The sequence below is a fragment of the Neodiprion fabricii genome, chromosome 6 (genome assembly GCF_021155785.1).
Source record: "Neodiprion fabricii isolate iyNeoFabr1 chromosome 6, iyNeoFabr1.1, whole genome shotgun sequence".
Taxonomy (NCBI): Eukaryota; Metazoa; Arthropoda; class Insecta; order Hymenoptera; family Diprionidae; genus Neodiprion; species Neodiprion fabricii.
Window position 1 is genome coordinate 8,377,825 of NC_060244.1, and position 23,474 is coordinate 8,401,298.

Consider the following 23,474-nt stretch of genomic DNA (forward strand, 5'->3'; position numbering starts at 1 on the left):
GTTGTCAACAAATAAACATTGAATTTCTGTTCAGAAACGCAAACGCAAATAACATGCGGCAACTGGGCCGTTTGAAAAGTTTATTTACCCGCACAACTTAATTATAAGTTAGAACAAATACCGATATTTGGGTACAAAGTTAGAATCCATGAATATCAATTCACCAAGTACATAATCTACTTTGACACTCACAAATCCGCAAATTCGTGCACCGTTTTCAATCTTCATGTGCACAAGAGTCGGGAAATCCAATGATTTCCAGTTCCTAAATAAGTCACTTTGGACAAGCTTATCGTTTCGATTTTGCCCAACGCGAATAGCCACGATTTTGACCAAATTGGACTTTTTGTCGAAGGATATTGATTTAAATATCGAATGGGTAGTTTAGTAATTGAAAATAAAATATTTGGTGCAGGTATCACGATGCTGGATGAATAAAATTAAACTTACGATTTCTTGTGGTCTATGAAAATCGCTGACGTGTTGTAACGTTAAGTCATATAAAACACCAAACGCGACGGATTTTGTTGTATTTTTTCTCTGGGTTCTTTTTATTGGATAGATGTATTACATGTGTTATATTATTTACATTTCAAAATACAGAATTTACTTTTTTTATCAGATTGAGATTATCAGTGTCAACTATGTCCACAAAATCTTTGACACCAGGTGGTCGAACCGACAAGCAGATACTAGCTCCATTCTCGTGCCACCTTGTTTTCAGCTGAACACAGCAGCCCTTTCCTAAATTTGAACAGTCAGCATCAGTATTGTCAGTCTTGTTACTATAAACTTGTAAGTACAGTACATTGTATAAAATTTTTTAAATCTATTCCATTTTATAGAGGCCAAGCGGTACATTATAACTTTACCTAATTGGCCACGTTCATGAGCTGCGGCTAACTGATTGACAACACGCCGCTCCACCTCGTACTTAATAGACCTTGCGCCATAGTGGGTGTCGTATCCGTCTGCCAATACAGACTCCACTTCTCTATCCCACTTCAAGTCTACCATGTGTTTTTCGCGTGCTCTGACAGCCCATGCTTCTAGTTCCCTACTCACAAGCCGTATCAATTCTGATCTCGAAAATGGCAGGAAGTAAACGATTTCATTTATTCGTCCCAAGAATTCGTCTCTGCGAAAATGTGCTTTCAGTATAGGACGCACCTATGCAAAGCGAACGTAAGTGTATGGATGCAAAATGTTAAAGAATACAGTTTTGCACTGAGCATTTCGTTCTCAATTTACTGACCACTCGATCCTTGAAGTTTCTAGATATTTCAATCTGCTCTGGCTCTTGGTCTTCGTCTGACTTTTTATCTAATCTCTGTGTTAGGACTCGCTCAGCCTCTGCACGGAGTTGCATCGCGTACTCAGCTATCTCCTCGCTAGCCAAGTTTGACGTCATCACAAATATCGCATCTTTACACTCTATTGTCTTACCTTTTCCATCAGTCAATCTACCCTGAAAGGTCAATTAATGATCAGAGACTTTCTTTAATTGTTGGCTGTTAGCAACTAGGAGATTTTATAATTATGATGGTTATTATTTCAAACGTTTGGAGTAAAATTAAACTTACGCACTCTCTCGTTTCATGTAACAGAATAATATTTCATAATCGAAATCGGAATTCAATTGTACCTCATCAAAAAGTTGTAGAAGAACTGTGAGAACATCGGGATGAGCTTTGTCCACTTCATCAAATAAGACAACTGCATTTGGACACTTTTTCAACAATTTTGTTAACTGACCACCATCATCGTGCCCGACGTATCTATAACATGAATATTCCAAAGTTTACAAATTGCATAGAAGGTCAAACTATTGAAATTTATCATCTTTACAATAAAATATGAATTTGGTTAGAACAATTTGTCAAATTGATATTTCTTTTGAGGTTCCTAATAATTCTGTTGTAATAATTTTTATAGCAGACTCTCCGTAACATCTTTGTCCCAGAGTTTTGAAAAGGTATGGTAAGTTAGACAGATAGCTGAATGGTGGTGCCATATATCCAGGCATGTTAACCTATGATACAGTCTAAGTAGTGAGTTAGCATGCACAAAATGCCCTATAAATACAAGAATAAGAGCTTTTATCGCATATTTATGTTTTACCATACCCTGGTGGTGCTCCTATTAGTTTAGCCATTTCATGTTTTTCTTGATACTCAGACATGTCGAGTCGGATGAATCCGTCTGGCTTATTGTGAATGTAAGCTGCTAATTGTTTTGCCAGTTCTGTTTTTCCAATACCCGATGACCCCAGGAACAGAAATACTAAAGGATGTTCCTCGTCAACCCACCCATTTTCTTTTCTTCTTATTGCTGGAAGATTTTATTCCATCAATCAAAGATATGTATGCCCACTTGATTACCAGCTTTTCAACATTTTTATAATTAATATATGATGTTTAAACAATTACTTACTTGAGGCAACTATAGATATAGGACCTTCTTGTCCTACAATATGTTGTTTCAATCTTTGTTCCAAGGGGAACCGCCTTCGCTCCTCAGCCTCCTGTCAATTACAAGTAAGTTGAAATAAATTTAAAAATCTTGAATACTCGCGCAATATTTGTAATTAAAATATCATAATATCTGGTTCTACATTTGATTGTTATTCCGTTTCCAAATTTTCAGACCCAATAGTCTAGGAGAGATGGATCTAAGATTATGATCACGATCTCAAACTCAATTTTTAGACGAAAAATTTTACATTTACAAAATCGCAGGTCTAAATACTGCATAATTTGAATACATTGTATCTGTAGTGAGATGATTTAATAATTCGGTGTTCGTGCATACGTTGTAATTTGTGATTACACGATCCAAAGAGGCGGAATTGTAAGAATTAAGAAATATTCACTCCAGAAGAAAATTGAACATTGACTCGGTAAATTGGATTATTAAGTATGATTTTCGTTGAGATTACTTTGTTCAAGATTAGGACACGAATGAAAAGTGTACCATTTGCTACTAAGTACATACCTTTCTTTTCAGTATTTCATCATACTTAAGAGCGTGCTTGATAAGGATTTCTTTCATCTCACCATCTCTAGCGTATTCAACGGCTCTATAACCAGATTCGTTTTCTATCGTTGGATTTGCTCCAGCATCTAATAAAGCCTGTACACACGCCGTGGAATCAGCTAATACTGCGTAATGTAGAGCAGTAAAACCTTGGAAACTTGCTCTGTTATTCAAACGGTCAGAGAATTCTTCCTCGCGCTTCATAAGCACTTGAAAATAGACCAACATTATTAATTTGTCGATGCCGGTAGACCGCTAATTATTTTTTTTCATGAGTTTATCCCAGCGATTAATATCTAATTAAGTAATGATTAGTTCATGTTAATTAGCCAATGGTTTTGAAATTTTCAATGCCAAAGAACTCATTAATAATGTGAATTGCAAATTTAGTTTCATTTTAAAGTGTGCTCACCGTCCAGGGAATGTAATCCTTTTTCCAGAGCAGTTCTGTACACGTTGACAAAACCATCGCCTGCGTTGGGATCAGCTCCTTTTTCCAATAAGAACTTAACCGTATCGACTTGAGCATTAATTGCAGCAGTTTGCAGCGCGGTCCATCCTAAGGAATGCCTTGTATTCACATCAACACCTTCTGACAAGACCTGAGATAATAGATTATGTGATTTTGAAAATTTTATTTATTTTGGTGGAATTAATAATTAACAGAAGAAGCAATATTTTTGTGCATACAAATTAACAACAACTACTTGTTACCTTTGATAAATCCAAAAATTTCGTAAGTAACTTGCAAAGTTTCAAATCAATATTCAGTCAATTCGCTCTCAGAAAGAGAGAAGTGGTTCGCTTACCTTTTTAAGTTCGGGTATGTTTCCAAACTTGGCTGCTCGCAGAAACCGTTTCTCTGTAAGATCAACTACGTATTGTTAATAAAATTTTCTGACGCGTATAGAGAATGAAATGAAAATGTAAAACTCACCTTTGGTGTGACCGGGAGATTCGCAGAGGGCTGCCACTAAACCGAACCCGCTTAAAAGTAGACCAAAATTTTTATAACCATGTTTTCCCGAGTGGCGGTTAGGTTTATCGTTAGGTCTTGACAGATTATTTTTCGGCGTTACAGAATGCGAAGAGAGAACAGAGTCTAGTAACTTGTAGATTGGATAAATGTGAGATATTCTTGATTTTGCTAAATATTGTGCATAACCTCTTCTATGCTGATATAAAGTGTCTCTGACTTTTCTGTTCTTGGTTATATTTAAAGAATTATTAAACAACATTTCGAAACTCTTTGAACATTTTATAAACGGATGAAATTTCGGGTTACACAGGTGTGACATTTTGATTAATTTTGACACTTATCGTTGTTTTATTTTTAATTTTTTTATTTTTTTGTTACTTGAACTTAAATAATATCACCGAATTATCTTGACAAATTAATTGCGTTACATCGTTAATTTTACGCGGGCGTCCATCGCGCTGGAATAGAATCGTTGCCATGGTGATGAGCTGCGAGAATCGACTGATGTAATCTGTGGAACCCTTTCAGAAGTAGTAATATTACCTGATATTACTCCATGGATATCAAATTAACTCTACGAAAATTATTCGGAAGCGCTATATCGGCTACATTAATAAAATAAAAGTAATGCCAAATATAATGCGGCGGCAGGGAAAACTTGTTTTTGAAACAAGTGTATTAGTTAACCTCAAATCTGATCGTGAATTTACGGCTTAATATTTACGAAATTGAAACGATAAACTGTTGGATGCATTGTACAGACTACACATTAATCTAAGATAATTTTACTGCTTGCAGTGTTAAACGCAGTGAGAGAAGCAGATGTGCAGTCTTTGACAGAGCGACAAGGATGCAAGATCGTTTTTTTTCTGCTGGCGGCATGTTGGAAGCTAATTTCGAAAAGCAGCGAGATACCTGCAAGACACTAGACACGGAGTATTGAAAGAAGAAAGTTAATTTTTGTTTTGTTTCATAATATATTCCTACAACTGAAATGATTACAAAAAATGAAAAAGAAGTAATTGGCAAAATTTGAAGCTCGACAGTTACCGGATGCGAGCTGATTCTGAGTTTAAAGTTATTAGTGACTGTCGGCTCGCGACGAATCGAACATTCGCAAACGAGGTACGAGTATCGTCAAATATGATTGAGCGGTAGACTGTCCCTGTATTGTCGGCAAATCTCAAAGAGCACAGGTATGATGTTACGAATTTTCGAGAAAATATAGGCCGGGAATTGAGTAATGAAATGCGAATGACACGCGGTTCCAGAATATTCCAGACCGCACGGAGAACCAATGAGCGCGCAGTCTCAGACTCTGAGCTACGTTTGTAGAATCGCGATTGGTCAGTTTTCGATTGGCGTTTAGCAGAAAGCATTCCTACTCGACATTACCTTCTCGAGTTCCTGCCGTGTGCGACCCGTAAATACGCCGCAGTCAAGGTGGCCGTATCAGATCAATTAACAAGGTATATAACAGCGATATTGGGCCGTGAGGATATTGAAAAAAGTGCCGAGTTATTTTATTAAATAAATTTGACCATGGCTGCGATGTCTGTGATCGGTATTGACTTCGGAAACGAGAGCTGTTATGTCGCCGTAGCGAGAGCTGGCGGCATTGAGACGATCGCCAACGATTATAGCCTGAGAAGTACACCGTAAGTAGATCTTATTCGGTGCAACAAATTTCACATTTTTCATCAAATAACCTTAGGCACACGCCCTGTCCTCGTACGCAATTTATTCACCGTCCAATTCGATTACTTTTATGGCTTCGAGTCTGCGTTAACGTTGCTGATACCCGTGTTGGTCGCCTGCGTCCGCATTCGTGGTAAAACCTACGTAATACAAGTCTCGTATCCACCGATAGAGTGGACCTAGCATTGCATTAGTCCACAGGCCTTGATAAAAATTTGATGCATCCCTTGTAGTAATCGATCCGCAACATGACAGCCCGCAATTGAGCTATCAATCAGCAATGAAAAAATTGGTAACACACATCGGTAATTGATATATCGATTCATTATTGGAGAATGTTAATATTTCGTCTGGCGATAAACATTCTCGACATTTACCATCGCTCGCGTTTGAGTTTTGCCGTTATTTCCAACTGTCACGTTTTTTTTTTCTTTTTCAAAGGATATCTACGAATCATTTTTATTTTTATTTTTTATACATCCGCATACATACACTCACACGCTCACGCGCTTATCCATATATGGAAAGCCCGATTTTAAAGTGATTCATACCAAAGGCCGTTTACCTTGTGGCTATTTCTTTATCCAAAAATATCACTCCAATACACATCTCTGTACCATTTAAGGATTGTCATTTCTCTGTAACGTATTACGTTATGTGGCAATGAACCGGTCGTGATGGATAGATCTTAAAGTAACTGGTTGCAAATTATGTTTTTAGAAAGTTGGAATCTTTTGTACTTTTTAGAAGATTCTTTGGTCATTTGATTTGTGGTATAATGTTGGTTTAGTAAATTTTCACATTCACCATGGTGATAATAAGAGAACTAGGCTTGGCCAGGATGTTGAGAATAATCCAGAAACTAGCAGTTCCTTGTACACATTTGAAAAGGCAATTGACCAGCCTATGTTAACTGTTATTTGTTATTCAAACAATATTGGCTACTTTATATAATGATAGCAATGCCACTAGTACCACATGTTGCAACCGCTGATATAACTTCACGTTGTTACATTTTGAGTGAAGAAACAAGAAAGTGGTGAAAGAGATATAAATAATAATCAGTGTCCTGTTACCACTTCTTGTATGTAACACGAATAAAGGTGTACAAACTTAATACTCGATGACAAAATATTTTTACTTTCAGATCATGCGTAGCGTTCAGTGGAAAAAATCGCATACTTGGCGTTGCGGCGAAAAACCAAATGGTTACGAATATGAAGAATACAATATCTGGATTCAAGCGACTTTTGGGTAGAAAGTACAACGACCCTCAAGTCCAACGAGAGCTTCGGAGCTTGGGTTACAAAATATCTCAGCAGCCAGATGGCAGCATTGGAATTCATGTACGTGTTACAAATATTATAATGACAAACTTTCTCCTTTGAAATATAGTAAATAAAAATTAAATTCACCGTGGGCATCATGCCAAACTCCCCACGTTGCTGGACCCGCCACTCTTATTTATATCTCATTAGACTAGCCACTGTCTGTGACTCAGATTCAACCTAAAGTGTTCATTTACAATCAGAGACTACGTTATTTCACACAACCTACTTTGATAAAAAGTTTGTTCCCCACAGCTTTGAGTATTTTGTACCTGTATGATTTTAATGTTTATTAGGTACACTACTTGGGCGAGGATCACGTATTTTCACCTGAACAAATAACAGGGATGCTGTTTACGAAATTGAAAGACGTATCCGAAACTGCACTGCAAACTGCTGTCAACGATTGTGTCATCTCTGTACCATCCTTTTTCACTCAGGCTGAACGTCACGCACTATTGGATGCTGCTCGTATTGCAGGGTTAAATGTATTACGTTTATTCAATGAGACAACTGCGACTGCTTTGTGCTATGGTATCTACAAACAGGATTTACCAGCCCCTGAAGCCGCACCACGAAACGTTGTATTTGTAGATTGCGGCCATGCTAGTCTCCAAGTATCCGTTTGTGCATTTCATAAGGGAAAGCTGAAGGTTAGCAGTGGAAACTTTATTCTTTGCATAAAATATCAGTAATTGTTTCAGATTTAAATTGACACACTACAGGAATATGTTATTGCTAAACATTGAATTCAAGTAACATGTTTCGCTATTCAAATTTCAGATGCTAGCAAGCTCCGCTGATCCTCAGCTTGGTGGTAGAGAAATTGATTCAATACTAGCTGATCATTTTTGTAAGGAATTCCAAACTCGTTACAAGGTTGACGCGCACAATAACCCCCGTGCCTATCTCAGACTACTCGCAGAGGTAGAAAAGTTGAAGAAACAGATGTCGGCAAATTCCACCACACTTCCTCTTAATATCGAGTGTTTTATTGATGAAAAAGATGTTCATGGAGACTTGAAGCGTGCAGATATGGAGAACATGTGTGCTCACTTGTTTAAACGTGTCGAAATAACGCTCAAGCAATGCTTTATAGACTCCAGTGAGTAGATTTCATCATGATTGATCAACTGAATACTGTTCTTAAAAATAATGTGTAACAGAAATTTCTGGAAGGACTGTAAATTTTTTACATTTGAGATTTGTTAAACCTGTAAATATTATTTCACAGAGCTGAAACTGGAAGATATCCACTCAGTGGAAATAGCTGGAGGATCTAGCAGAGTTCCAGCTATAAAACGTTTGATCGAAGAGGTGTTTGGTCGAGGAACTTCTACGACTCTGAACCAGGATGAATCGGTTGCCAGAGGGTGTGCATTGCAATGTGCAATGCTTAGCCCTGCGGTTCGTGTCCGTGAATTTTCAGTCACTGACATTCAGCCGTATCCTATTAAACTAACGTGGGATGCTGCTGCTGGCGAAGAGGGGTAAGGTTAACCTGAATTCAGTACACCTTGTATGGTCAAGTTTACCATTATAACAGTGAAAAGAACCGATTTTAACCAAAAAATTCGTCTATTTTGCATAAGACAGAATTGCACTGTGCCGGTTTGCCTGATATTTTTGCTGATGATCAAATAATTTAAACAAATAGCCTGCAAATTTCATCCGTTTCAGACCAGTAGTTCACTTGGAATCATTCTTGCAAGTAATCCATGCTCACATACATTGATTTGTGAAAATATTTGTGAACTTTTTTTTTTTTTTGAGTGCCAAACGTGCTTTCTCAGAGACTTTGGGCTTTTTTAGATCCAACAAATGCAAAGTTTACTTCGTTTATTTACGATCTTTCCTAAAAACAGAGTCGAGTGTCAGATGTAACTTTTCCTTCTTTTACAACTGTCATTTTTCATAACAATTGTGTTCTAATATTATTTTTAAACACATCGTTCATTTAATGTTGATTGACATTATTTTAGGGAGATGGACGTCTTTGAAAGAAATCATCCTGTTCCATTTTCGAAGATGCTCACATTCTATAGAGCTGAACCATTTACTCTTACTGCCAGTTATTCTTTTACTCCACCGCATTACCCAATCGATCATATCGGTAAGCTTTCCCAAAAATCCTTTATTCTGGATTGCAATTGTATTATGCAATCTAACGGTTTCTAGGCATCTTTTCTCTGCAAGTAAATGTAATTGAACTAACTGTAAATGACGATTAACAGGTACGTTCGTAGTAAAGAACGTTAAACCAACTGCGGAAGGTGAATCGTCGAAAGTCAAGGTGAAGGTGCGGATTAACCTAAATGGAATGCTAACAATTGCATCTGCTTCACTTGTGGAAAAGCGGGAACCTACCCAGCAAGAAAAAGAAGATGAAGAAAAACAGCAACAAAAGGAAAATAGCATGGACATTGATCAGCAACAAGCAGATGCCAAGAAAGGAATTGACAAACCTGACCAGGAAGCTCAAGCAAATGAACCACCAGCGCCTGAGGTAAGATATTATAATTCGATTTACATACATGGTTTTTGTTTTTGCCAAAGGCCAAGGATCGCAAAGCAACACTTGTAATATTTTGTGTGCAATTTATGCAACAGTATTGGTTTCATTTTCTATTGTATAATTATTTATTGCATGATGTGCCTGTTGTGAGATTCTAACTGAATTTTTAAGGATCTATGATCATGACCCCAATTTACTTACTTCGTTTAGGAAATCAGCTATTACCCTTTGGCTTTACCCCGAGTCTAGCTAACAAAACTAAAAAGAGGAATGTAGTAAAATTGTTATAACACATGTAATGTGCGAGGGAAGAAAGTTTCTCATTGCATTGTGTGAGAATGATAATATCGCCTTGTTAAATAGGCTGTGTTTTACAAAATAATGATTAACTATAACCATCACGCCAGTTTCGTATTATAGTATCTTGTAGTAGTAACACGTTACATGGTAAATAAAAACTTTTGATTAGAATTCAGGTGCATGATCATGTGAGTTTGTTGTGGTTTAGGTGAGTGCAGATAAGAGACGGCGGAATTCTGATGCGGAAGATGGCAGTAGGGGGGTGAAGGGGCCCTCCTATTCCTCCAGGATTCTCTCTTGGCTCGGCTCGGTATGCGACACTCTCTCTACTTGGACCCATAGGCATACCAATATTTACAGACCTAAATCACGCTAGGTTTTCAGTTTAGTCTTTTTTTTTTACTGCCTTTTATTTTTTGTTTATGAAGATATTCTCATCTTAAAATTTCAGTACACTCGAGACAAGTAGGTACGAGGATGACAAAATGCTGTTTCATATTTAGAGTCATTTTGTTATAAGACCCCAGTTTAATATACATGTTATCTGTCATAGATTTACAGCTATTTCCAAATTATTACAAAATCACGACTTCGTTTGTTAACGTCCGTATGATTTTCTAAGTAACTAAAGCTTTTGGTCGAGTAATGTAGATTACAGAATAACAGTTTTGATTAAAAAAATTTGATCAGATCTAAGAAACTAATGAGATTTAAGAAACGGCGTATTATGTGTCTTGTAAATGAATATGGGTCCAAGATACAGCTGTGTCACACCATGTTGTCTGTCTGCATGAAAAGAGATTGCCAAGGAAGCAGCAAATGCAGATGTTAAATTTGTACCCCAAAAATTGAATTTGTTAATGTGTAAAAAACAAAGACAGACAAAATGGCTTAGTTTTCCATTCAAGCTGCGTCTCTATACCCATCTACTTGTCCCGTGTGGATGCGAATATTTTTTATAAAATGGATTTTTTTCTTTGTAATGTTTCGAAAGTTCAATGAGTAATCGATTTCAGAAAGAGATAGAGAGAGAAAGACAGCGAGAAAGAGAAATAGGAGCGAGAAAGAGAAATAGAAGCGAGAGAGAGAGAGATAGAGAGAGCGAGGAATAGAGACCAGCCTGTGTGAATGGAAAGCTGTCCGACTAAACGAATTTTCCTCTCTCTGCTATCTACCCATCCTGATTCCAAACCACAACTTATGCCCTTGTTTTTTGTTCAATATGTTTAGTGTGATGTATTTCCGTTGTTTAACTGGAACGGTTCATTGACAGTAGAAAAAGCAGTCGGTTTAATTGTCTTGCATAACAGGCAATTAACGAGAAACACTTATGGACATTATCTGAAAAAACTGCTTCATCGCCAATGATTTGTTACTTCATTTTCAGTTAACTAACGTGTGTGAATTGTATTGAAAAGTGATCGTAGGTATTTTATTTTATATTCAACTTATTTTGTATTTTTTGTTTTATTTTTCAGAGTAATGATAAGAACGAAGATGGTAAAGGAAAGAAGAAAGGACCAACGGTTCGTTCTATTGAACTTCCTGTTATTTCTAATGTTGGCGGACTTTCGCAAAGAGAGTTGGATGCTGCAATTGAGAGAGAGGTAATTCATCTAATATTTGACGTTTAATAGAAAGATATGCCAGTATTCTGTCAAATAATTGAACTATACGAAAATATATATCATCTGTTATTTAACTTTCTGTTTAAAATAGTGCAAAATGATCGCTGAAGACAGACAAGAGAAAGAACGAATCGATGTGCGGAACGCGCTTGAGGAATATGTTTATGAACTGCGAGCCAAACTGAGTGACGAAGATCAACTTGCCACTTTTGTAACAGATACTGACAGAGAAACTCTGTGTCAGACTTTGGATGATACTGAGAATTGGCTGTACGAGGAAGGAGAGGATTGTCAGCGACAAGTTTATTCAGACCGGCTTTCTCGTCTGAAGGTATGAAGGGCTGTTAGACGTATAATGTTGCTTGGATTGTGAAAATTCAATTACGATCGCCTCAAATTACTGCGTGCATCATTTTCGGCATATACAATAATCACCAATTTTATTTTAGTCACAAGGGGAACCTATAAGAGACCGGAAATTAGAATTTGAAGGTAGAAACCAGGCTGTTGAGGAACTTGCTGGTGCACTACAAATAACAAAGAAAAGTTTGGATCAAATTAGACAAAGTGCTGCTGCTGCTGCTGCTGGTGGGCAAGAAGAATCTAAGTACTCTCATTTGACTGACGAAGAAATTAAGAAAGTCGAAAAAGCAGTCGATGACAAATGGGCATGGCTGGAAGAAAAACGAATTGCGCTGTCAGGGCTTCAGCGTACGCAGCAACCACCTGTAACCGTTGCTCAGATTCGAGCAGAGAAACAAGTGAGTTTGATCAAACTGTGTTTTCAGTAAGTTTTGTACAAACACATGTAGTTGATATATGACACTTAATTTCTGCCTGTTTCTGTTTTCTCCATGTAATAGGCGTTGGACAGCGCGGTTTTGCCTATTCTTAACAAGCCTAAACCTAAGGCAGAACCGCCAAAGGAGGATAAATCAAAGGAAAAAACAGGTGATGATCAAAAAAACAATCAGAATAGCCAAGGAGATGGGCATAGCCAGAATAATAAGCATCAACCAAACGATGATAAGATGGATGTTGAGTAGCGTCCAAATTGGCGATACCTAAATGAATAATTTCACGTATTTTCATAATATCAAATCAAATCAGATACTATATTATCATCCTCACCCTGGAGGTAGTCTCATTGGCATCATGTCACTAAAGCGCCTCTTGTACTGAATACTACGTCATTGCTGTTTTTTTTTTTCTTTTTTGCATAACTACTTGATTAAAATAATTCAATTACCATATTTATTTTTAAACACAGAGTATACAACTATAATGAAAATTTATGAAATTGATGACGATCGTGTGGAAATGCCTGTTAAGCATCGTAATACGCTGATAAAATGACAGCTATTTCGATTGTGAATCTTTATGTTTGGTAATTTGAAGGTTTCCATTTTTGTGACGTGTATCTAGAAAATTTTTATAATTACTTCTGTGGTATGACAAGATAGTTGTTGAAATCGATAATTTCGTTATACGGGGTACTCTGTGATAAGATTATTTATCAGAATCTGGGCTAAGATTTATTCGATAGCTAGTTCCTCAATGTTTAAGAACCCCCCGCGACGTACAACAACCACGTAATACAGATAGTGGGAGTAATTATATACGTTGTAATTGAAAACGTACAAAGCGACAGCTGTAATAGATTTAGTAACTAAATTATGGATAGGAAATATCGCTGGCGACTTATGTGTTTAAACAATATGTCTAATATTCATTCCACCGTTTCCTGGCCTGTAGTCAGATTCTGCTGCTTTAATACGCGTTGCATTTACGTTACTTAAATGAATTAATGTTTAAAATAAATCCATAAAATTATGTACCGAGATATACACTGTGGTGTGAAAAAAAAATATTGAGTATATTAATATTGCAATAAATAATAACTATTCACTATCACAAGTAGTGACCCATGTATTTGAAACATGTGAGAAGTAACCTATTACGGAGACAAATTAAATTAACCCAGGAACAAATTAGGCATACTCATGTGTGCAAGGTTGTACATAATTGCTAAGTATTTACATGTGTTCCCATTAATTTCATTTTTTTTCTCTTTTAAAGATTAATTCAAAACTCTCAGACGATAGTACATATATCCTTTAATAGGTTTTATTTCGTGAAAAATCCTAGTTCTAACCAATTGTTTTTTTACGTTTCACTTTGGTTTTGTCGTTCTTGGAATACGCATTTTTTTTTCTCATTAAATAAAATTAAAAGCACCGTTCTTCGTACTATATCCCTGATGTGATTATTTATGCTAAGTAACTGAATAAAGAGTTGACCTATACAAGAAAAATTTTATAACAATTATATTAAATATCAGCCCGATAAGCGCGGCATTAGTACCATAGAATGTAGATCTTCCTCTGTAACTACAGTGAAACTTCCCAATAGCGGACACCTTCGAGACTGAAAATATTGTCTGTTATTTAGAACAACATTAACGTGTAAATTGTGCTACTGGACCTTTTTAGACTGTCCGTTGTAAAGAGGAATCTGTTATTGGGAGGTGTCCGTTGAGAGAAGTATCACTACTGATAAAAAATATGTCGGTACTTTTACTATTTAATATTTTCGCTAAGCAATAGATTTGTTTAATACAAATAGTAGCTGATTTGTCCTTTCATTTAGTACACATCAATGATAATTGGTAAGCATATTTAATATTTCTTTACATAATTACAAGCATATGTTAAAAAAAAAAAACTACATAAGCATTATTGCCTAATAGAATTAAGTTTGAATTATTAATCTTTTCAGTATGGTTTTTTGTTTCTAAGAATACTGATATAGATACCACCATACCAGGATTGGTAGAATCGGTTTATAATTTACTTAATTTCTTTTTAGTAAATACAAAAGGAATTTAATTTCTAATTTATTCACAGTATAAACAGAAGTAGATCCTTAAAAGTCTAATAGAATCCCTGTATGGCGTTTTCATACATGTGATTTCTTGTCATTAGATTTAAAGAATTCCAAAGTCTTTGTTATAAACAAATAATACAGTAACTACCTACTGATTCTGTTGAATAATTTTACAAGGCGAATCCGTACAAGTGTCGAAGCTGCGAGTCAATGAGTTGAATGATGCGAAGGCACACGGTGTTAGTCAATCAAGTCATATTATCTTGAATCGATTCGATACTTTAATAGATTTACCCTGTATTGTCGTTGCCCACCGAAAACGTCTGTAAGAATGATTACAGTACACGCATGTTTTTTTCAAAATTATTTAAATATAGTAAAGGAAGATCGTGTTTTGTTTCCATCACAGAATTTCAACTTATTTATTCAATTGGTTTATGAACATTCGTACTACTGCTCGTCTTATTAGCAGGAAATTCCGTAGAGGGTCACAAAAGATGTACATGTTATTACATTAAGTGTGTAAATGAAATTCCAGTTTGCGCTCGGTAGTCAACTTTTTTTTTAAATTACCATTATACATAGTACTTGTCGCATGATGAATTCTTCTTGTGTCAGAAACTGAAATGTAAACTAACTAATCTATCTTCACTTGCACTTTAGGTTGAGAGTCGAAGTATGCTCTGTAAATGAAAGCACCTAAAGCAGTGTGGAGCACGATGATTGAAACCCCTGCTGCGTAGACATTGCTTGGAACAGTATTCAAACTTAGAAGTCCTGTGAACGCAAGTATGATAATCAAAAACTGAATGAAGTATGTTCCTATTCGATGAAAATTTATTTAATCCCGTATAATATTACTTTCGCTAGCAAATTATTTGGTTAAAATTTCATAATACCCAGCATGCATAATTTATTTAGTCCAATTCGGATGCAGTTAGGTATTTTATTGAACATCGAGGTAATAATAAATAAATATGACAAAACGGTCGTACTTGTACTATTGTGAAAAATTGCTTACCGTCGAAAATGAATATTTTCGAAATGAAAAATGAAAGAACCGGCATCACGATTATAAAAATGCAGTGAAGAAACACCGTTTTAAACACTTGCAATTCGGAGAGTTCCTAAGAAGAAAATACAAATAGTAAGTTGGTACATTTATAGCTCAGACAGAAAGAATTATTTTCATCGCGACATGATTTACACTGGTAATTTGTACTCACAGCTGCAGTCGACATTTTATATTGTAGTACGAGTCCTAGCTCTTGTTTAAACGTGAAATGTTATTTATTAATTATTTATAAAACATACAACGAAGTTGCACGTGACTTTCGTGTAGGTGTGTCAATTTATTGTACCACCACTTTTCTCAAATGTTCTCTACCTCCGATTACAGTTCAATCGTGACGGTACGATGTCTGAGGAAATGTGCACATAACCTAACTAAAATTGAACATAACCTATTATCACCCATCCCACAGTTTCTAGTATTTGCAATAATCAATTGATGGTTCGACATTGTTGATGACCTAGTCAGTGCAACACAGTTGGTAGGGAAAAAAATTGTGGGGCTGAATTATTTTTATCATTGATTTATTCATGCGGTATATGTTCATTACTAATACAAAATAATAAATTAATTGTCGAAACAGCTGCTCTGGTGAATAATATTCCATTTCCAGACGGGTGTTTTTTAAATCGATGTACCTACAACGCGCGTAGCATGAACGTATAAATATATGCATTTCCATATTCTGTGTCAGCAACACATTAAAAATTTAAAATAGAGAAAGTAGGGTATAATGGGTACAATTAACAGTTCAATTTTAATCGCAAAATCATTAATCTTAACGCTCTTGATCAATCGTTTAAAAATCGTTCTCAACGTCCCGCCGAATAGCGCGATCTAACGTGACGTACATAAATGATCATACGAAGTTCTATTAGTTGAAGCTAACATCACAGTTCTGTGTTATTTCCACTAGTTGTCCTCCACCGACCTCTCGATCCCAACCACTCACTTCACTCCAAAAGTTCGTGAAACATTTTATAACGAATAACCTAGATTACAGAGATATACATTATTTTGTTTGAAACAATCGAGCGTCTGTGGATTACCAGTGAGTGATCATGGCCTCTAAGATTTGCAAAACATCAAGAATATGTAAGTTTGTCCGTGGTACCATAATACTCTCTATTCAAATAAACAAACGAATGTATTCCACCCTCAAAATTTTATGCAATTCATCTCGACATCATTCTTCACCACACGAGAGGCTTCAAATTTGAATTTGTCGTTATATGCTAATCGAGTGCACATTTTATAATAGATTGACGGAATTCTTCATCCCAGGCTTCACATCTCTCGTTTCTGTCAAAATTGGCAGGTTCATTTAGGAACTTCTTTGACCGTTGGATTGACTAATAATTACCCAATAGTTTGGAATATTTACGATGCAATCAACGAAATATAAATGTTTATTTTTTATTTTTTCTACAAATAATGTTACACATATATTGTATGTTATTACTAATCAGCAATCTGTAGGTAACCGTTTGATACAGCTTGGACTTTGTCCTCTTCACCAATTGTTTTAATCACAAAGTCCACGTGTTGCACACATATTATGAAAAACTATATATATTATATAATCCAGGTTATCACTTGATTGATTCATTGCTGTTTTTACTTGACTCCTGCTCAAGTTAATTATTTGAAAAAACTGTTATCTTGACCTCTGTTATTGAAGGTTTTTAAAAATTTTTTTTTCATTACCCTTCCTTGGCAGCTTATCTCAACAAATTGTCTGCGTTCGTGATGATCTTTGAATTAACTTAATAACTTGAAATCAACTGAGATTCGATGGTCGTATGCAATGTGTTTTAAAATCCTATCAGCAAGTAGAATTTGAGAGCGTTAGGCCATGAAGTCTAGGTTCAACCCTAGCTAAAACTCTTTGTAACTCTTAGATATATTTATTTATTTCTAGAGACTGTAACAATAAAAAAAAAGGAATAATATATCTTACTACACGAGAAATGCTATATATCTGTGCCTATATTTGGTATCGGTATATTTCAAAAGTTCGAAGTAGAAAGGTGAACCACACAGCACAGATTGCTTGCTTACGATTGTAAAATTTCTTTCATTACAGTACATCGGTTACAGCGATCATGCCGCAGAACATATTCTGATGCATCGTTTCCAAAAATAACTACTCACTATACTGTTGTACCAAGAGAAACTGATCCACGATGGAAAGGTACATCAATCTTTTTATAATAACAGTGACTGTTAATTAATAAGGTTACATTCTACGATCATGATTCATAAATTTCTTCATTATATTATTTCGAGAATTGTTCCAGATGTCAACATGGAAAGGTACGTCGACGAAACAGATATTTTGATAGTCGGCGGTGGTCCAGCCGGGATGTCTGCCGCAATTCAAGCTCGGAAGTTGGCTGAAAAACATGGAAAGGAATTGCGAGTAACTTTGGTTGAAAAAGCGTCAACCATTGGAGGTCACATTCTCAGTGGTGCTTGTATAGACCCAATCGCGTTGAATGAGCTCTTTCCTGATTGGAAAGAACTTGGCGCTCCTTTGAAGACTCCTGTAACTGAGGACAAGTTTGGTTTCTTAACTGAAAAGTATAGAGTACCAGTTCCAGTTTTCAAAGGAATGCCCATGTACAATCATGGAAATTACGTAGTCAGGTAATTGACTGTAATAAGTATGCAGATACCACTTCAACAGTGTTCAGCACAAAGAGTTTGTTAGTGGTTTTATTACTTAATGCTGGTTATTATTTCCTCATAAAACAGACTGGGACATGTTGTTGCGTGGCTAGGTGAGCAGGCTGAGGCAGCTGGGGTTGAATTGTATCCTGGTTATGCTGCAGCTGAAATACTTTACCACGAAGATGGTTCTGTGAAAGGAGTTGCTACAAACGATGTTGGTATTGCCAAAGATGGATCTCCAAAAGATACGTTCGAAAGGGGTATGGAGCTTCATGCAAAGTGCACAATATTTGCCGAAGGGTGTCATGGGCATCTTGCCAAACAATTATTCAAGCAGTTCAACCTCAGGGAAAAGTGTGAACCACAAACTTATGGAATCGGGCTTAAAGAGGTTTGTCTCATTTGTTCAGTAAGACTACTCACAATCAGTAAAGTTGAAATAACGTATTGTTAAAAGTTAGATAAGTATGAAATCAGATATCTTGAATTTGTTTTCACAGGAGCTACAGATAAGTTGAGCTTATTGAAACTTTTGGTACAAAAGGTTATTTTTAACTGTCTTTATTTCGCTTTAAAATTTATTGCACAAAGATAAGATAACGTGTTGTTCGTATTTCGGAACCCAGTAGTGATCAGAAGTCTTTTGACACTTAGAAATTAAATGATTTGCATGTAATTGTTTCAGGTTTGGGAAGTTGAACCTTCTAAGCACCGACCTGGGGCAGTGGAACATACTATTGGCTGGCCATTAGATAAAAATACTTACGGAGGTTCGTTCTTGTATCATTTGAACGAAGATACTCCATTGGTTGCTGTTGGTTTTGTAGTTGGATTGGATTATACTAATCCATACTTGAGTCCGTTTAGAGAATTTCAGAAATTCAAACATCATCCAGCAATTAGACCTACTTTTGAAGGTGGAAACAGGTAAATCACAATCAGTCAATATTTCATCCGCTTCTGACTTCTGATTATTTTGCTATTAGCAAAGCCTAATAGACACTTTAGCATTTTATTATTGATTTCAAGTGGAAGAAAAAAAATATCACTAGTTCGGCTGTTACAGAATAGCATACGGAGCACGAGCATTGGTAGAAGGTGGTTTTCAGTCGATTCCCAAACTCCAATTTCCCGGTGGCTGTTTAGTTGGCTGTACAGCAGGCTTTTTAAATCTTCCAAAAATCAAGGGAACTCACAATGCAATGAAGAGCGGTATGTTGGCAGCTGAAAGTGTTGTAGAAGCGATTATAGATGCTGAAACAAATACTCCGACGTCACAGGGGCTAGAACCAAAGACTTATACAGATAAAATTAACAATAGTTGGATTTACAAAGAATTAAAGGCTGCTCGAAACATTAGGCCTAGTTTTCATACACCGTTAGGGCTTTACGGTGGCGTAGCTTATGCTGGGCTGTCGTTTTTGACCGGCGGAAGGGAACCTTGGACTTTGTCACATGGAGGTAAGGATTAAATGAAATTTTGCATCTTTCTAATTATTTGAGCACATCGTCATCTTTGCAAACGTCGTTAAAACATCAATTAACATTTTCATTTCTCACGGTACATTATTCTAAAACCATATTTCCCTTCGAAATATCTGTTTCAGATCCAGATCATAAAAGACTGAAGCCTGCAGCGCAATGTACGCCGATTGAATATCCAAAACCTGATAATAAAGTTTCCTTCGATCTGTTGTCATCAGTCGCGCTTACCGGTACAAACCACGAGGCTGATCAACCTGCACATCTCACATTAAAGGATGATACGATACCAGTAAAGCACAATTTAGCTCTATATGATGGTCCAGAAGGCAGATTTTGTCCAGCGGGTAAATGACTTTCTCTTTTTTTTTTGTCATTCTTTTCTCATAAGGAAATGTATAGAGTAGTTAACAATTTGTGTGGACATGATTTAAATATTGCGAAAAAAACTGATGTGCTAGATTTGGTGCAAGATTCGTTCCTTGGACGGAATTAGACTCTGTGTTTTTTCTTCAGGTGTATACGAGTATGTTCCTCTGGAAGATGGATCTGGTCAGAGATTGCAGATCAATGCACAAAACTGTATACACTGTAAAACTTGTGACATAAAGGATCCAACACAAAACATCAACTGGGTGGTTCCTGAGGGCGGTGGTGGTCCTGCATATAATGGGATGTAAAGGTGAACCCAAAACTGACTACAAGAAATTCTATTATCTCATATCTCGATAATAGATCTAGTTCAACGAATCGATCGAAAATTCGAAAATATTCCGAGAGTGTAGGAATTGTAAAATAGAAATGTAATCAGAGAACAGAACAAAGGAAGCAAAGTATCTATAGTTGAGGTACTGTGTGCAAAACGCAAAAACACAAGTCCAATTGCGGTAGGCACCATGATTAGTAATGAGTTTCAGGAATGCTATTAAAGTGGAGAAATGCATCGTATCAAAGTATGGAATGTCTTTCTAATATAAAGTATTTTAAAGGGAATGTACTGTGTATTTCCAACTATAAGAAAGGCAAACTGAACTGATATTGGATAGAAATTGAGCAAGTCTCATGAGGAAGTAGTTATATCAGAAACTAATCACGTGCAGAAATTTAAACACTTTCGGTGTGTGTGACGGAGATACGTACAATTGACATCACTAGTGCATCATGGTCACCATATTTTTTCGAAGACTTTCCAGATTAAAATCAAAGATTTCTTATTTTAGTGTAAATGTGGTGTACTTCTTATTTAAGTTGAAATTGTTCAATGGAACATGTACAGACGTGTGCAGGACAGAACTACTGAGTTGTTACAAACCTTGAAAACCAACGACATCGAAATAACTGAAGCAATTGTCAAGTTACTGTAAAACTTAGAGAATTTAAAAAGTAACCTGATGTATAAATTTTGGAATTGTAATTTATCTAAAGAATGGCTCGACTGTTATCAATTCTTGTGTCATGGGTTACTCTGCGCTGAATTATATTTATATAACGATTCACGGCAGGGGTGATTTTATATTTTACTAGTATACTGAAGCTGAATACGAATAGTGATCATTCCGGAATTTTATGTACGTTAAAAATTTCCTTTATATAATATACGTAAATTCTTTCGAAGCTTTTACGTATTGCAAATTTGTCGAAACTCTAATTGAACTAGATTCAAATTGAGTGTATGAGATGTCCTAGTTATTCAAGATTGCAAGATCGTATATCATCTTGTTTCATTCAACAATCAAAATAACAGCTACATAAATTAGTTTACGAAATTTTAACTTAAGCTGTGGTTGGTTTTAGATAGTGAAAACATTTCAATTGTTCTCGTAAGTCTTATTAAAATAAATTTTATGGAGATGATCCACTTGAAGAGGCTGAATGCACCCCAAAAAATTATCACCCTGCATTCTAGTTTTTTTTTTTTTTAACGTTTTGCTAAAAGAATACATGGACGATCCGTGGTAAAATTTATGAAGTACTGCGACCTGCAAAGCTGCTGATACGATCAGTACAGAATTTCCATTTCAAGTAACGAAAATTTTTTATTTTGATCGTATCCTGTAATTATTGAAGCTATTTTCTTTACGTTACCTACATTTATTGTCGGTCTAATTAAAATTTAGGATAACGCAACTTGATAAATACACTTAATGATGACTAATAAACGTGGGGAATGGGAGAATTTTTCTGGTCTAGAAAAACTCATGTAAAATAACATCCAAATGACTGTGGTGTGAGTTCTTCCAATCTGCACTTTGCAAACTCAAAATGATCAGAGACGTTTCTACGTGTACCACTTGGCATTGGAAGAATCTGAAGTTCGGATACCGTCCTACTCGTGTCTAAATTAATTCTGCAAGCAATTCAATGCAAGACTGTAGAGATAGCCTTGACTCTAATTGTTATAAGTCTCATAACCTGATACGCTGTAGTTTGGAGTTACTGAAAAAATTGTACATATATATATATACATATATATATTATATATACATAATATACAGATGATTATAAATTTTTATATGATTGTTGAAGATACTTTTGAATATAACTCATATACATACCCATGCAAGTTGAATTCATGATTCTTTGATGAATATGGTGAAAATTTAGTGTTACGATTTCAACTGCACACATGAACCTGAATGTATTCATGCGTGTAACTAATATTTTTGTCGAAAATTGTGAAACAGTAGACTGTTATCTATCGAGGGATATTCTTTTCATTTCTGTATAAATTGCTGTATTGGGGTTTCCACGAAACTGTAAATTACATCGTCTATTTTTCAGGTAGTTGGAACAACTTTTTCTGCTTTTTAATCCGTGTGTACACCTGCCTGCAATGATTCCAGACCAGCTGAATTTTCAGTCAAGCCAATTGATACATTGGCAATAGACTAACAATAAAGTCAGCTAGCAGCGACGACGCCGCGTTTTCGCTCGTATAGAGACACCATAATACCATCTAAATTATTCGATTCTAATGGTTTTTCGATTTCGATGAAATTTACATGACAAATTCGCGAAGAAGCACTTGCAGCATTGTAAGATCAAAGGATAAAAAAATGAGGGAAACCTACGGGAAAATTGCGCGTTTTTTCCATTCTTCCATTTTTCAAGATCGGGAACATTTTCGCCAAAAATGCATACCTCGTCTTCGTGATTCTGGGAGCTGAAAAGCTTTCAACTTCGAATATTTTTATACGACTTTGTTTAGACCAATTGGACAGAGAGGATTGTAAAACAGGCTTTTCAGCTGTCGTGGATTTAACAGCCGAGAAAATACGACCAAAATGTGACAAAATTTTGTTATTTATTTCTCTCTAGCCAGATTACATAAATCAGTCATAACCCAACATCATAGTACATAGCATATTGTACACCTCAGAAGTGCGTTGCGCTCTTGCACAAGTCGGAACGTACAGTAAACTTATTAACAGTAAAGTACGAAAATGATTGTGTGATATAACATTCTTCATATTTTCCTTAAGATTATGTATAATGCATTTCTTCCGCGTATTGTAATAATCGGAACTATTACATAATGCTCAATCATACTTTCTCAAACCATTTTGTTTTGACTTTCATACCACGTGGAAGCTTATCAAATTACTACATACTGACAGTTGAACACTTGCACTAAAATCAAGGCATTTTGTACAAATTGAAAATGAATTAAAACTCATACTTTGTAGCTGTGAATTTTTAATTTTACTTTCTTATATCTATGAATCTCTCGCAAAATTACGTCGATATGTTACGGGTTTGAGTTCACTCATTTCAGCCTTTCTCAAAGCCCACCAAAAATGATGTGAAAAAATATGAAGGGGTTAGTCTTACTTTTTCAGCGATTCTTAGAACAAGTACTTTTTCATTTTGCAATCAA

The 23,474-nt window shown here is 35.9% G+C and overlaps 4 protein-coding genes across 6 annotated transcripts; 2 read left to right on the top strand and 2 right to left on the bottom strand.

The window, feature by feature from the left end:
* Positions 1–522: 522 nt before the first annotated feature.
* LOC124185651 (caseinolytic peptidase B protein homolog) lies at positions 523–4,709 on the bottom strand. Of its 2 annotated transcripts, none has more exons than XM_046576608.1 (10): positions 3,974–4,709; positions 3,846–3,898; positions 3,449–3,638; positions 2,995–3,245; positions 2,434–2,524; positions 2,127–2,331; positions 1,646–1,778; positions 1,256–1,468; positions 873–1,170; positions 523–744 (listed from the first exon to the last, which is right to left on the bottom strand). In XM_046576608.1, the coding sequence occupies exons 1-10, from the start codon at positions 4,332–4,334 to the stop codon at positions 593–595; spliced, it is 1,947 nt and encodes a 648-aa protein (XP_046432564.1). In that variant the 5' UTR covers positions 4,335–4,709; the 3' UTR covers positions 523–592. The 2 variants fall into 2 exon arrangements, with proteins under 2 accessions (XP_046432564.1, XP_046432563.1); XM_046576607.1 differs by having other exon boundaries at positions 3,846–3,910; positions 3,974–4,708.
* Positions 4,710–5,366: 657 nt separating this feature from the next.
* LOC124185650 (97 kDa heat shock protein) lies at positions 5,367–13,426 on the top strand. Of its 2 annotated transcripts, XM_046576605.1 has the most exons (12): positions 5,367–5,673; positions 6,861–7,059; positions 7,338–7,694; positions 7,825–8,146; positions 8,276–8,531; positions 9,024–9,154; positions 9,276–9,547; positions 10,065–10,166; positions 11,335–11,463; positions 11,576–11,815; positions 11,934–12,245; positions 12,348–13,426. In XM_046576605.1, exons 1-12 carry the CDS (start codon positions 5,558–5,560, stop codon positions 12,528–12,530), a joined length of 2,619 nt encoding a protein of 872 aa, XP_046432561.1. In that variant the 5' UTR covers positions 5,367–5,557; the 3' UTR covers positions 12,531–13,426. The 2 variants fall into 2 exon arrangements, with proteins under 2 accessions (XP_046432561.1, XP_046432562.1); XM_046576606.1 differs by lacking the exon at positions 10,065–10,166 and having other exon boundaries at positions 5,368–5,673.
* LOC124185655 (vacuolar ATPase assembly integral membrane protein VMA21 homolog) lies at positions 12,905–15,877 on the bottom strand. The gene is made up of 3 exons (XM_046576614.1): positions 15,597–15,877; positions 15,392–15,497; positions 12,905–15,147 (listed from the first exon to the last, which is right to left on the bottom strand). Exons 1-3 carry the CDS (start codon positions 15,609–15,611, stop codon positions 15,008–15,010), a joined length of 261 nt encoding a protein of 86 aa, XP_046432570.1. The 5' UTR covers positions 15,612–15,877; the 3' UTR covers positions 12,905–15,007.
* Positions 15,878–16,066: 189 nt separating this feature from the next.
* On the top strand, positions 16,067–23,052 carry LOC124185652 (electron transfer flavoprotein-ubiquinone oxidoreductase, mitochondrial). The gene is made up of 8 exons (XM_046576609.1): positions 16,067–16,537; positions 17,529–17,636; positions 17,743–18,091; positions 18,200–18,506; positions 18,801–19,042; positions 19,182–19,576; positions 19,723–19,944; positions 20,114–23,052. The coding sequence occupies exons 1-8, from the start codon at positions 16,504–16,506 to the stop codon at positions 20,275–20,277; spliced, it is 1,821 nt and encodes a 606-aa protein (XP_046432565.1). The 5' UTR covers positions 16,067–16,503; the 3' UTR covers positions 20,278–23,052.
* Positions 23,053–23,474: the final 422 nt, after the last annotated feature.